General features: G+C 40.1%; 1 protein-coding gene across 10 annotated transcripts in view; it reads right to left on the bottom strand.

The window, feature by feature from the left end:
* The window catches only part of nfixb (nuclear factor I/Xb), a 196775-nt gene that overhangs the window by 7963 nt on the left and 173635 nt on the right, over positions 1-15177 (bottom strand). For 7 of the 10 annotated variants that reach the window (XM_088343992.1, XM_088344001.1, XM_088344009.1 and 4 more), the window contains 4 exons: positions 11527-11655; positions 5863-6038; positions 4858-5005; positions 2809-2897 (listed from right to left, as the gene is read on the bottom strand). In XM_088343992.1, coding sequence (XP_088200118.1) covers positions 2809-2897; positions 4858-5005; positions 5863-6038; positions 11527-11655 — 542 coding nt within the window. The remainder of the gene's footprint in view (positions 1-2808; positions 2898-4857; positions 5006-5862; positions 6039-11526; positions 11656-15177) is intronic. The other 3 variants (XM_088344046.1, XM_088344037.1, XM_088344017.1) reach the window with 2 other exon arrangements.

The following is a 15177-nucleotide window of genomic DNA, read 5'->3' as shown; positions in this document are numbered from 1 at the left end:
TTTCACAACTCACCCAGAGCTAAAACAAATAATCCCAACTCCCTCCTAGTTGGGCTTGCTGCAGCCTGGGTCATCAATCTCCCTTAACTTAGTTCGAGACAAACTAAAACGTTAAAAGCATGTGTTAACCACCTTCCCCCAAAGCTGCTGTATGTCTTTTCAAGTAACGGTACTTATTAAAAACATATTTTTGAGCTTGGGATTTTGGGGTGCTGTCCCTGGGCTCATGAACGGTCACTGTGTGGTGCAAAAATACCAGAATGGGATGCAAGTAAGACTTGTAAGAACCACTTTTCACCTATTCAACTGGTGCGGGCAAATTTAGAGATTAACTCCATGCAAAAAAAAGGTCGAAATGTATTCTACAAATTTGGAGTCACTAATAAACTGGCATCTTGTTGATATTCTTGTGCCATGCTCTTTTAATCTTTACTTCCCAAAGAGGCCTCAAACTCAGCACAGCCAATGGAGTGGGCCACAATGTTGACTTATAGCCATTCCCTTTATCAATGACAAAAACTGACATCCTTTCTGTCTATTCACTCATAATAATGACCACATTGTAATTTATCTATAAGTTGGCCATGTCTAATTGCCAAGACTTCTGTGATGGATACTCCTTAAACCACCTGCTTTTATTTTTGAAGAATTTCCCTCTTTTTTCTCAATTCTTTATCTCTCCACTAGACGGCTGCTATAGCCCAGTTATCAGCGTATACAGTCGAGTCTCTTGAACGGTGTCCCCGACCTTTTTCAAGCTGAGAGCTACTTTTGTTACTAGTTGCCCGTTGCACTAGTAACTAGTTGTTAGTAACCAGTTGTTACTAGTGCAACGGGCACCCAGTTTTATACGAATTTCTACAAGAACTTATGTTATTACCAAGTTGATTATTGAAAGTAGGGTTAAATAGACTCAGTAACCCCCCCTCAAAAATGTTTTTTTAGAAAGTCACAACGACACAGCTATTTGACCTATTTTCAGAACAGGTCCGCAGGCACCTCCGCTGACCTTAGGAGGTGCCCTAGATCCCGCTAGCACCACATTGGAGGCCCCTGCTTTAAAATGTACGTGCTAGTTCATTGAGATTCCCGAGGAACAGAAAATATTTATCTAACACAGGAGTCCCCAAACTCTTTCCTGTGAAGGCCATATAACCTTTACCTTCTCTGACTAGGGGTTGGGTCGGTTTCTAACAAAAAGTGTGACAAATGCTAGAGGGCCCAAAGGTAAAAATGTATTGTATTAATCAAATAATCCCTCTGGATTGTTCACACAACAAAAGTTAAAAAAATAATAACATTATTTATTAAAAAAATGAAAACCAAATAACACTCAGAAAAATAGTCCATGGAGCAAAAACCTTCTGCTGTGCCGTACAAAGTCTTAGCAGGGCCAAGATAAGCTTAGTTGTCAGAGCACTGGCCAGCCAGTGGTTTGGATGACTTGCGACAAGGCAGTACATTTTATGTCATTGTCACATTTTTTAGTCATGGTACCACAGATGAATGTTAAATTACTTGTGCATTTAACATGTTACAATGACAATAAATTATATTCCATTCTTCTATTCTTTTATAAAAACCATAAGTGACAAATATAGTTTCATTGTAACATTTGAAATTCACAATGGAATTAGTCTCTGGTACTGTGACTAAAGATAGTTTGATAATGAGATAAAATCCAATGCTTTTCCATATCTCATCCATATCACTGGTAGTCCAACGGTAAGCGACTGGAGCTCTTACCATTGTGACCATGGTTCAAATCCTGTTAATAATGAAATTGCAAACCCTGACTTATTATTTGTTTTAGGTAAAAACAAGGCATCGAAATAATATCTGGTATTATAATATAAGGTGTTCTAAAAGTCTCCTAAACTATGAATAGTAGTGACGTATAAGTTGTGTCCTTTTAAAGCTAATTAGATTACATTTTTGTAAGCTATTGATTTTTTTCTCTTCAGACCCATTAATGGTGTTCACTCCACCAGAAAAGGTGTTTTGTGCGTTTGAAATTGCTTCAGAAAAAGATCCCCCCAAAAATCATGCACTGTTATTCAGCATGCATTTAGCAGAAAATTCGGAAAGGAGCCACCAGAGAGGCAGTCCATTGTGAGATGGCATGGTAAATTCATAATTGATGGCTGCTCATGCCCAGCCAAGAAAACAGGGCACCCTCAGAAGAAGTAAATGAATAAGTTCGAATTGCTTTCCGGCAGAGACCCCGTGAATTGATCTCAGTAGGGAACTGCAGTGTCCTACAACACCTGTTTGCCGTTTTATGAAGACAATTGCACATGATGCCTTACAGTTTCTGAACACAACATTTCTAGAGAGATGAAATGGACTGTCTGGGCAAATTGATCACAATCTCATGTCCTGGCCACCCAGATCTCTAGATTTCACACCATGCAATTTATTTTTGTGAGGATTTGTAAAAGGATTCATCCATGTGCCCCTATTCTAAGAGATGTGTTTGAGCTGAAAGGGTGTATAACAGAAGCTGTTGCAACCATTCATATACAATACAATACAATAGTAGGCCTTGTTTGGCCAGTATTAGACTGTTTTATGTGTGTCATGTGACTAATGGTGCTCTCAAAATGTGCCATAAACTTTTGGAACTCCCTGTATATCACAAGAAGAATGACCACAGGAATTAGTTGGTGCAAAAAGTATCAGGAACTTTTAAACAAACATTTGCTCACTTATGGCAAGCCCAAACAGGTTGCAAATCACATATGTAACCACAGGTAGGAGAGTAAACACAATCAGGCAAGCAGGTTTTCTGAAATATGCAAATCCTACCTGTGTCTGCTGTGGGATGTTCAGAAAGTTGTCCCGTGATCCGATGCCGACAAACCTGTTGGGAGCTGTGTTGCCTGGCGTGGAGTATGCTATTGAAAAAAGAGATACAACCAATGTTAAATCAGCACAAATATTTGTAAAAAAAAAAGGCAAAATAAACTGTCCGAAAAATAAAAAAGATCCATCCACTTAAGAGAACACAACATTGCGTGACAACAAACTCTTGTCTTTTACCAAAAACCACGAGGGATTTGAGAAAGATATCGTGTCCTCTCACAGTATCAGCATCATTGACAAAAACGTTAGTATAGTGTAGTATGGTATTCATTCGAAGGATATTCCTAAAGCTACATGATAGTTTAGTTTGCAAGGGAACATTAATTAATTATTGCTAAGGAAGGCACTCTGAAAGTTGTACTTTTTTAAAAATAAAAATTGCACAGTGGCAAAATACCATCCGACAGTGGTTGCATGTGCTTTGTGGTCTAAGTGTTTTCTTTTTTCTTTGTCTGCTTAAAAGAAAGCAAAAAGCAATTTGAGTTCAGTTCTGACCAGCGCTTGACGAGCAAAAAAAAAAGAAGTTTTTTTTAGGTTTGTCCCCTGGGATAAACTGGGGCAAAATAACATACTTAACTACATAACGCCAGTTCAAAAAGTCTCAATCCTACCTTTGTATGTCTAGCTCAAGGTGGACTGGCTGCTAGAAATGTTAAAAGTAACTTTAAGACTGGAGTGTAGACTTAAACTAGGGATCAAGTATGGCAATGACAGGATCAAATTACAGTGTTAAGGCATTTTTGAAGTTATGATCACACTACAATCTGTTTTGAGATTTCATATTTTCCTAAACTCTTAACGTTTATTATGTTTTGTTTATTTTAATTATATTTTAAGTGACCTACACATTGAACCTACTCTTGAAAAAAAAAGAAGAAACTTTAACATACCACCAGGCGTGCATTCGTGTATCTCAGGGATACACATATCCTTATTTCAGATGTTTGCAACAACAATTTAAACAGAATGGTGTTCACAAGACCAATGACAGCTATTTATTGAAATCAAGTCCAAGTCCATAAACCAACTATACTTCAATACTTCAAACGCAAAAGATCATTCAAGGATATTTATAAACCAGAGGCCTTAAATGGCCATTAGAAATCAATGCTGGCACATTTGGGAATATAGATTTTGAAATCTCACAACTCCGTTTGGACAATTAAAAGACTTGAGGTATTAGGTTTATGAATGCAACAAAGAGAGAGACAGAAAAAGTCTACTGTTAAGCATAATTGTATGGCATGGACACAGTAGACATCCATTTACTGTATATTGGGATAACATACACACAAAGAAAGACTCTAGGACACTGACTGTGGTAAACACGAATACTGTACTGCACTTGAAGAACTGCTCAATTACAAAAGTGCTCCACCCAGTGCCCTCCAGTCGCAGCTGAGATAACAATATTGTATCATCTGCCACCTCAGATCAAACTTTAAATTCCAGATACACTTAGCTCCACAAATTATTCTCTATTTATTGACTATGTAATACCTAATAAAAGATTCCACCCTTACCAGCGCACAGAGTATTTCGCTAGGATTCTTGGAATACAACTTACTACTACTACTGTGGCTATGAGACAGAATCTTCTTCTGTCCAAAATGTAAAACTGGCATCTTGGATTTCAGGTTTCCTTTTGTTGCTGAACAGTCAGGCGTCACTTGTCGAGCCACACAAACGGAAGGGTTTGGGTAACAGTTGCACACCACAAAGATCAAGGAAACAGTTCTCAGCTTTGTATTCAACTTTTGGGGACTTTCAAGCTAGTGCTCCAAGTGATATTATTTGTGTAGGACTCATTTCCAAGGGGAAACGGATGTGATTTGGTACTCAGACATGAACATCAGTCGCACAGAGTAGGAGCTCGAACAATGGGGTTGGGGATTGGGGTTGTTCCCTAAAGGGGGCTGTTTGTGTCAAATTCTTTTGGGTTGTTCCCTAGCGTGAATTGGTTTTCAAAATGGACTTTGTGGGGTCACTTACACGGAGATGCGGGCGAAGAGAGTCCGCCGTCAGGGGGCGTGCTGTTGGGTTTAGAGTCGGGCATAGGGAGGGGCACTGGGCGGGCCACTGGGGGAGGTGGAGGCAGCAGGAAGGAGCCTGGCATTTTGCTCTGGCCGCTCCCGTTTGGCTGCAGACAACACAAATAGGGTCAGGAGGGCGACATGCGACAATCCGCAAACACGGGATGGAAAAAAAATAACGGACGGGGCTGGGTATGCCGGGGCCCAAAAAAATATATCCATGAGGCAGGCGATGGTTGAAGGAGGGAGAGTAAGGTGGTGGTGGATAACAACCAAAGGAATGACGTATGTCTCTTTAATGGAGGTGTGAAAAAAGCTACTCAAAACAGGGTTTGATAGGAGCTGGAGCTGGACGTGAGAGGTTGCACAGTGGTGGTCCACGGTGTGTGGAGGAGGTGTAGTTGAGGTATGTGAGCAAACTATCAACAGCCAATCATCCAGAAAGATGGCAAAAAATCAAAACCATGAGAGGACACTTGCCCGCAAGCACAGCACCATCAACGATACCAATACCAAAGAACCAAAGTCCAACAAAAAAAGTAACCACAGCAATAATGGAAACAGAAATACAACACAGGATTGATATGCTTGGTTAACATTGTGACTGTTTGCATTTTGATGACTGCAAAATCTGTGTGAATGGGTGGAGCCCAAAAAAAATCCCAAAAGGATAGGAAATACATATTATAAAAAGCTCAAAATAGCAAAAACAAATATGAGAACAATTTGACCCATGACTTCATAAACAAGCCATACTTTAGAGTGTTTTGTTTTCTATCCAAAAGTATATTTAATTAAACTCCTACTTCTAAGTTATGGGTATTTTTGCCACCTTACACAGATTGTCTGACTTTACCCTTTAACTAGTAAGTACAAATTCGGGTTCGATTGATGAAACAGTGTGGCATTTACCCATTCTTAATAGATGGCTAACTAAAAAAAGGTAAGAGGCATTCAACCTTACCTGTCCGCCAGCCTGCCCTGGACCATCAGCGCAGACAAATTGCACAAACTCCTTCAAAGGATCCTGCCCTGGGTGGTGGTGGTAGCGGATGGTCGGGTGGGTGAAGTAGGGGCTCGACTGCTGGATGATGGAGGGAGACGGGAAGTGCAAGGCTGAGGCGGAAGCACGAGGACTCCCTGCGGAAAGAAATGCCCGAGTTATACAATTGAATGTGTTTGTAGGAAATGCTAAACGAGAGACCAGCAAAAACCTTTGCTCATTCTGATACATTAAAGAAAAGGACGATGAGAATGATGCCTGCACAATGATCACGTCACAACAGCAATCATTAAAGTTTAAGAGCAAATCTAAAATGCAAGTGTTTTCTTGCAAAAAAAGCTGTTTTGGGTTAATAGCCATGGTCAATGCTTGTAAAGTTTTATGATCACTCCAATGACTCTATAAAGCTTTTCAGAGGACAGCACTCTCTCTCCCTCTCTTTTCTTTATGATACAGTCACAAATGCAAAAAGGGCATCTTCTTAGTCAACAACATTCAACGTCATACATGTCTAAAACATTCTCAGAACCTCAACATCCACACATCCAAAGCCTTCAAAGCATTTATAAAGGGAATTCACAAACTGTCTAATGTTAGAAATCCTCAAAGCCAGCCCGCCTATAGGCTGTTTTGAAGGTGTGAGTCATTGGCATCAGTGCAACTTGGCACTGAGATCCTAACGCAATATTTGATCTTACTTATGTTAGAAGTAATATTTCACACAGCCTTCCAAATAGGCTGTTTCTACTTTTACAAGCCTTGAGTAGCATCAAACCTACACATATAAAACCATCTGTGGCAGGGATTTAAATAACCTTCATCATTGTATGAAGGAGAGGGAAAAAATATGAATATCGATGTGCAGTGTGAGTTAGGTCTGCTTGCACAGACACACAAAGCCCCCCCTGCCACACCTATATCCATGACTAAATCTACTTGATTCATATTAGAGGCCCATTCTACCATTAACTGTGCCAGTCTGACACCCAGCCCATCCAAGCCCCCAGCTGCCCATGCAAAGCTGCCAAGACTCGTTGGTACTTATGTCTTATACATTGTGCACGCGAGTGCACTTCATGAGAGTGCCAACCCCTCTGGATTGCCCCCCAGAAAGGGGCCTATGTGTCAGAGCCCCGCAACACCTTGCACCCTTGCCAGGCTGCCTGCACCCCATTGGTGCTGCCTCCTCCGTCCTATAGTTCCCTTGTTAATCCCATTAAAGCCTGGGTCGAGGCCAAACTGTGTGTATAGGGGGTGGGTTGGGAAACGGTTTGGTTTGTATGTCGGGGTGATGTTGAGAGGGTCGACTTTGGATCCCGCGCCCTTCTACTTGGCTATAAAGGAATAAAGGGACCAGCGTCGCCCAAAAGCACCACCTTGCAGAAGCACTGCCGTGTGAGGACAGCTTTAATGTGCTTCCCACTCTCACTTCAACGTCCCCTTGGAGCCCTTTGCTGCACAAGCCAGAATAAATAAACAATGGTCACGATGTTGTTCAAGCATTAAACCAGCGTGGGAACAGGACCAGAATGAACACCTAATTGATGACTGTATTTATTGGTGTGTAACACACATTTTTTTAACCTATAAAAGAAGTCAAATTTGTGTGTGCATTTTATACGCGGATTTACTGTATTTTCACAGTGATTGATCACTTGAAAAATATCGATGACCACAATCGCAAAACATTGGTGCGACGGGAATCAAACCAGGGTCGCAGCTTTGAGAGCACCGAAACCTGCCCACTATACCAGAGTTGTCAGACTCATTTTTCATTGAGGGCCACATCAGCATAGCTGCCTTCAAAGGGCCTGATGTAACTCATACATGTAACGAAAAGTAGTTAAATGGTATGCAAAATATATGTGACTTCCACTTGATGAAAAAAAAAAAACGTATGAATGTATTACTTATTCATTAAAAATTTAGCAACACATAATTTGCCTGTGTTACACATTAAATATAAATAAATGCCAAAATCCTGGACATTTTTGGGGTACTTTCCCAAAGTCACTTAGGGAACCACTGCCGTGTAGTAGCGCTGAGCCATTTCTCCACAGGTATTAAAGTCGATAGGCATTGAGGGAAATGTAGTTTTTGATCAAAGCACTCTTTCGACCCGTTTGTTTTTAACACGCGCAGACATTTTAAGCTCACTCGGGCCATACAAAATTATGTTTTAGGGTACATCTGCTCCGCAGGCAATGAGTTTGACACTTGTACTTTAAACCCCCGGAAAAATACGATATGAAAAAGGCATTAGATTTTATCTCATTATCACGCACATTGTATGCATGGTACCAAAGACAAATGTTGTGAATAGAGAGAACAGAAAGCCATGCTATAGGATATAAATAAATGCAAAAAGCAAGACGAGGGAAACAATTCTTTGATGTATTTGATGATGAATCAGACTTTGACGGACATTAATGAAATACATTGTAAATATTATGTTGTTATTGTGTTCATAGTTTACGTTGTAAATTAATGATTTTAATAATTCAACAACGCTTGTCACTTTCAATGCTTAGTTTGAGCTGAGAAAAATAAAGAAATCTTTATACGAATTTTTAATCAGAAATTAGGCGTGTGCGTTATGCACAAATAAATACTGTAATATAGAGTTGTGAATGTAGACAAATGTGCTCCGGAGAATAATTTACTAATATTACAGCCAGCCAACAGTTATCTTATTAAGTACCACGGATATGAAAAGAAGTTTACATGTTATCTATCCCCGATGCCATGGACCTAAAAGTGTTTTATTTCATATTATTAAAAAAGACATGCAGCACGGCGGCTGAGTGGCTAGCGTGACCGCGGCACAGTTCTAAGGTCCTGTGCGGAGTTTGTATGTTCTCCCAGTGCTTGCGTGGGTTTCTCCGGGTACTCCAGTTTCCTCCACATTCCAAAAACATGCATGTGAGGGTAATTGGCCAGTCCAAATTGTCCCTAAGTGTGAATGAGCGAGTGAGTTGTCTGTCTCTGTGTGCCATGCAAAAGGTTGGCAACCGTTTCGGGGTGCCCCTGCCCACTGCTCGAAGATAGCTGGGCTCCAGCACCCCCGCGACCCTACTGAGGGTAAGTGGTGTGGATAATGGATGGATGGAAAAGTACATGAAACCCAGCGATTCACAGTGTCTCAAGGCTCTAGTAATGATTTTTCGGTGTGATTAATGACCACCTGATGGCAGGAGTAGCTTAAATTTGCTCCTGGTTGCTCCAGAAAACTGGCTTCATGTCTCAAGGACATCTATTGTTTGTAATAGTACACCCGTTGCAACCTGGTCCAACTGGAAGAGGGATTCATGTGCGGTCCCTTCTCAAGGTTTCTTCATTTTCCTCATGCTGAGGTTTTGAGTTTTTCCTTGAGATTGTCACAGCATCATTGTTATAATCTTCATCGTTCAAGCCGAGAACACTACATGAGGTCCGTAGGTATTCAATTGCGCAGGGCATAGTGTTGTGCTTAAAGAAAATTCTCAGGCCAGCCCTCTGTGTCACGAGAGTGCGCAAACGTCATTCAAACTCCGTTTAGTAAAACACCAACATCAACCAATGGTGTTGAATCAGATAAATAAATGAGTGTGATAAAACTGGACAAATTCAGACATAATTGCCATGTGCACTGTAATCGATTAGATCAAAACATCGTCATTCCACGAGGGGTGACAAGTCCTGTTGATCATCTTCTCCGTAGCATGAAGCAATCAAAGAGATGTTACAAAACCTTATAAGATGATGACTGTTGGGTAATTTGTTGCTGTGGCACATCCCGGTGTAATTTGATAATCCTATATGCAATAATGGAAACAACAGTCAAATGATTGTTGTTATTTGCATTTCATGCATCCCGCAATCTGTTTACATATTTGATTATGTGTCCTAATTGGACTGTGGCAACATAAATTATTTGAGAATCGTCTTTCATCTAGAGACAGAAAGAAAAGGTTTATCCATGTGGTTTTCTCATTTGAACTAACGCAGGGGTTGGCAACCCAAAATGTTAAAAGAACCATATTAGACCAAAAAAAGCCCCAAAACATCGAGAATGTTTGTGTCATATTATCCTCTTACAGAAACCATATCATTTTTCATTATCAAACTTTTTTGAAAAAGTGCCGGAGCCACTTGGAAACGCCAAAGAGCTGAACTTGGCTCTACAGCTGCTTGCTGTCAACCCCCGAACTATCAATGTACAAGGTGTTATCTGTGTTGATTTATGTCACATATGCAAAACAATCACTCTTATAATAGATCATTTCACAAAAAAACTCTTTTTCAATGTTTTATCCCTGGAAAGGAGCATTTTCACCAAATTTACCCATATTAAACTAAAATTACCCTAAGAGTGGTAAAAGGTAGAAATGTACTTTTTATAGTGAAAGACAAGGATGAGCATTTTCATTTGGTGGTTTTCATGCCTGTATAGCTGGAGAGTGTTAATTTCTGAAGGCCTTCAAACACAGTCTAATTAGTGAAAAATGGCTGGCACAAACCCACCAGTTTTTGACATGATGCTGGATGAGGGGCATCTTTGCTTCATATTGTATTGATGGCTTAATAAGCTTTTAATGTACCCAACCACACTTAAAGCTGATGGAAAATTATCTGCCGAGAGGTTCTTTGTTGGCGTCATTGATGCATAAAGTCGAGGAGAACATCACTGCCCCTTTTCTCCTGTTTTTTTCTGTGCATGGGCGATAAAATAAGGAGAGCCGTAATTTATCGTCCAGAGTTGCTTGGCTTTGTTTGATATCTGATGTTATCATGAGTGCATGTTGGAGGACCAGCTGGTTTAAAAATCGCTTTTGTCCAAGGGGTAATCTTCTCCCCTTGTCAATCTAAATAAAACAGATGTGATCACTTGATCAATCGGTGTTAGAGAAAATTAAGAAAAACATAGTAGAAATGGTAAGTGACGATTCACTCAGAAGTAAAAAAAAAAAACTTAAAAATTTACATAACATCAAAATCATCTGGCCAGTTACTTTGGTTAAAATGTTTTTCTGCAGCTACATGTAAGCATTGATGTTAGTTTGCCAAGGAAAATGGGTGGATATAGTGAACAAACCTTCCTATTCAACGCATGACTAGTTGAAGAAACGTAATGAATCAAGACAAAATAATTTTGACACCAGAGCCATTGTCGTTAGAGCACGTTTTGGAAACTTTCCAAAAGATGACAGTACCAGTCCAATAACATGTTGTAGGCTATTCCAGAAGAAATGATGCATGGTTTGACAGGGAAGCAAATGTCTGCCAATCAGATGACTCTGTAAGAGGCAGCCCAGCAAGTAGGGAGAGAGGCAAATCATTTGCTGCGCCTAACCATCATCTGCCATTAGAAAAGCACAGTAAAGTATAAGCTCAGAATCCCAAGAACTGCCACCAGTTTGACCAAAACCAGACTCAGAAGATGCAGAGGCAAGCCGAAAAGAAATACCAGTCAGATTTGAAATTTTTAAATTCCCAGTCACTCTCATTTCCCCAAAAAGCTTTGCTCCCGCTTTCCTTTAGGGGGTGCGTCTCAAGAGTTGGGAGTGGGTAGCAGGCTAAAAGGGGTAGGGGTTTGACGGGGGAGGAGGAGGGAGCGTTTAGGGTCTGGAGCTGGGTTGGTCTCACCTGGTCTCACTCCCGCCAGCATTGGCAGTGGGTGGTGGGTGAACGCCATGCGGGGGGACCTCGTCTGGGAGGACAGGGCGCTGAAATCGAATTTCCCCGACTTCTTAAGAGAACCAGGCGATGACAGTCCTGGTAAAAAAAGGGGATCAACAAAATGGCAGAACAGAGACGAGGTTTTAATGAAACATGTCTGTGTTGCTTACTTTAGCTCTAAAAATTATGAATTTCAAATTTGATTGCAAGAATCAATTTTTTGGGGATCAAGTGAAATCAATGCTAGATCATTTGAATCATCATTGATTAACCAAAGTAGGTGTCCTCAATGTTACTTCTATTTGTGCATAGTTGGCAAGCTTCAGGCTTGGAATTTGGGGGCGTGGTTTTGTGAAGAGCTACGTCTGAAACAGTCAAGAGTTAAAAATAAAAAAGGAAGTGACGGGGAGGGCGAGGAACATGACTGGGCACAAAGCATCAGGAGACAGGAGAGCTGGTAAATATCAAGGCCATCCAAATGGGACATCCAAGGGAATGCGTGGTACCTGACCGAAGATTAGAAATATCACATCCAAAGCCAGCTCAAAAGGGCTCATCCAAAGCTTCTACAACCTCCTCTCAAAGGTCCGAGCAGACTAGCGAGGCGAATGCGGACACACTTAATATAAACACCGTCTACATTTAGCCCATAGAGTCAATGTGATTTTCCTTGCAAACACTTTTGATCAAAGATGGACGTTTGATCACTGTGCCTGAAAACGTTATTGATCGTATTATGCGTAGATATGCACAGGCTTTTGAGCGTCGAGCTGGGTGCCACAGATGGCTGGAAGAGGGCAGCAGATAGATTGAAGAAAGGGTTAACTGGGAAATTGGTGGCAATAGAGGAGCCAGCACGCATGTACAAATATATTCAAGCTCCTTCCATTTTTCCAAAACCTCTGTCTTTAAATGTCAGCTGTGGTGGATTCGTTTTAGTCAAAATGGGTATTCTAATTATAGGCCCAGCTCACCAGGTAACCAAAAACATGACCAAAAGTGTGAACGTTTCATGTAAAAGGCGCACACTGTAATCTAGGCAAAGGATTAATTTCCACATGTCGTCACCCAAAGGGCACAATTCAGAATTATAAGGAGGCATTTCACCTCTTCAGTGTTGACTTGGTGCTGTAAAAAAGCTATGATGCAAAACTCTACAAAAGCAAGAACACAAATGGGGAAGTCACAATATAGGCCATTAAACTGAGGTTGGCCTGCTGCATATTGAGGTTTTGTTTGGCTGTTCCTGAGGGCAATCCATCATTCAATATTGTCCACAGTGTGGGTACATTCTGAAATATGAAAGGGAGATTTGGGGACAGCACAAACTTTGAAAAGATACACTTAACCTTTATTTGGCCACAATCATGGACATTTTTGAGGTACAAGATGTATGTAGGTGATGTGATGACGCAGATGTGATTTGAGTATTGGGCATTCTGAGTAAATTGAATGTGATAGGGACATGGTTTCCACCAGAACACTTTGTAGGCCTGGTTTTCAGGGACAGGACTGACTGGGACCATAATTCTACCTGAGCAAATATAGGTCTTCGTAAGGTGGGATATTTTGACGATGAACGACATATGCTAAATCCTTATAGTTATGATTTTTAACTAGATGTTTGGGGGAATTAAGAAATGGGATGTATCTGGCTTGAGGCATTTAGTAGCCCAATAGTCGACTAAATCCTGTTCACCCTCAAGTCTTATAAAGCACTTGGGCAAACTTTGAGGGAATAACTATGACACATACCTTAAAAGACAAAAATATTTCGACGGATGCTTATTTCACTACTGTGTGTGATGATATTATGTATCCATCACTGGGGAAGAGCATCTACTGCAGGGGTCTCAAAGTCAAATAAATAGATGGCAGTAAAAGTTTATTTGCTACAAGCAAGAGCTTGTACACAATTTCTGGTGTTCCTTACAATATTTAGTTAGAATCATCTCAGGGGTCGAAGAAAACCTTTTGGGGGCCTGATGTGGCCTGCGGGTCTTGACTTTGACATATGTTATCTACTGTATAACATGAGCTTGACCCACAAAAGTTTAAAAGGTTTAAAATATTGCATACAGTCTAGGGAAGTTGATTTAACCTACTGAAAAGATATCAAATAGATTCCAATATGAACAGATACATAAATCAAGATTTTCTTATAACTCTATCAATAGTCTGTATTTGTCAACAGGCGCTATGGAAAAATGTCCTTGATAAAAAATCCCCATCACTTGTACATTAAATTAACCAATATTATTGAGGCACCATCGGTAGTCTATATTTTAGATTTGAGCAAAAGTGGGCTCAAATGTTTTTTAAAATAAAATCATAATAGCATATTCTTTTTACTTTTTAAAGTTTAAAAAAGCAATGTACAGTGAAAAGATATACACAACGCTTCCTGGTGTATATGATAATGGCGTGTTTTTCAACCAGTTTGCCGGGGCATGCTAGTGTGCTGTGACAGCATGTTTAGTGTGCCGCTGGGAATTGGCCAATTTTAGCTTTGCAAAAAAGCATGCATTGCTTGGTGTATTTGAAAACTTCCAGTGATCAGCCAAGTAACTGTAAAATTATCCCTTGCAATAGGTGGTGGCAGATTAATATAGTTTTTTTTATTTTTTACACTAATTATCTGGTCATGAGGAAGTACAGAGAAAGGTATGTAATAACTTATTTAGTTTCAAGAAGGTGCAGTGCATATAATAAATTAAAGTACGACTTTCCCATTTTTATAACAATTTCTATTGTTTTTGTATTTTACTTAAAAAAAGTTGGAATGGTAAATAATGTTTGCTAATTTTCAGTATTGTTTTGGTTACTTTTATTTAAAAAAAGAAATTAAACAGGTTAAAATATAATGTGTTTACATTACCATTGGATAATTCTCGTTTTTGTTTAGGGGTGTATCTTCTTTAAAAACGGAACAGATTTATCAAATCTGATTATTTGAACCCCGAATGAGTTACACATATTCATTACAGCAAACGCTGCTCATCAAAAGGAAACATTTGTTTACTTCCATTCATACGGCCGTCATCCTAGCCTTGTAAAGTTGGCAGTAAAGGCAGACTTGTGGTCTCATTTAGGATACATTTTCTCAACATGCCCTGAAGGTGCATCAAATCGGATCAGTGCTAAACACAAACTGCTGCATTCTCATGTTTATAAATTCAATAACTCTACATGGGGCGGCAGTTGCTCAGGAGGTAGAGAGCTCATCAAGAGATCGCAGGTTCGATGCCCGGCTCCTCCGTGTTACATGTCGAAGAGTCCTTGGGTAGGACACTGAACACCTAATACCCCCAATGAGCAGGTTAGCGCCTTACATGGCTGCACGGCCGCTATTGGGAAATGTAAAGCGAAATGTAAAGCGAAATGTAAAGCGCTTTGGGAAGTCTTAACTTGAAAAGCGCTATATAAATGCAGATCAAATGGCGTCATACAATCAGCACCTAATGGTTGGGGAAAACAATTGTAAAGCTTAATTCTAATGCATTGGTTCAGATCAGAGGTCTAACTAATTTAAGGTAGATTCTAAAGCATTTTTACCAGATGAAGTGACTACTGCAAAGACAAGCGGTTTGATCACACAACACACAATAAGAAAAAGCT

Source organism: Urocampus carinirostris, chromosome 1 (genome assembly GCF_059441175.1).
Source record: "Urocampus carinirostris isolate Australia breed hairy pipefish chromosome 1, RoL_Ucar_1.0, whole genome shotgun sequence".
Classification (NCBI taxonomy): Eukaryota; Metazoa; Chordata; class Actinopteri; order Syngnathiformes; family Syngnathidae; genus Urocampus; species Urocampus carinirostris.
This window is presented reverse-complemented; position numbering and strand designations above follow the sequence as displayed.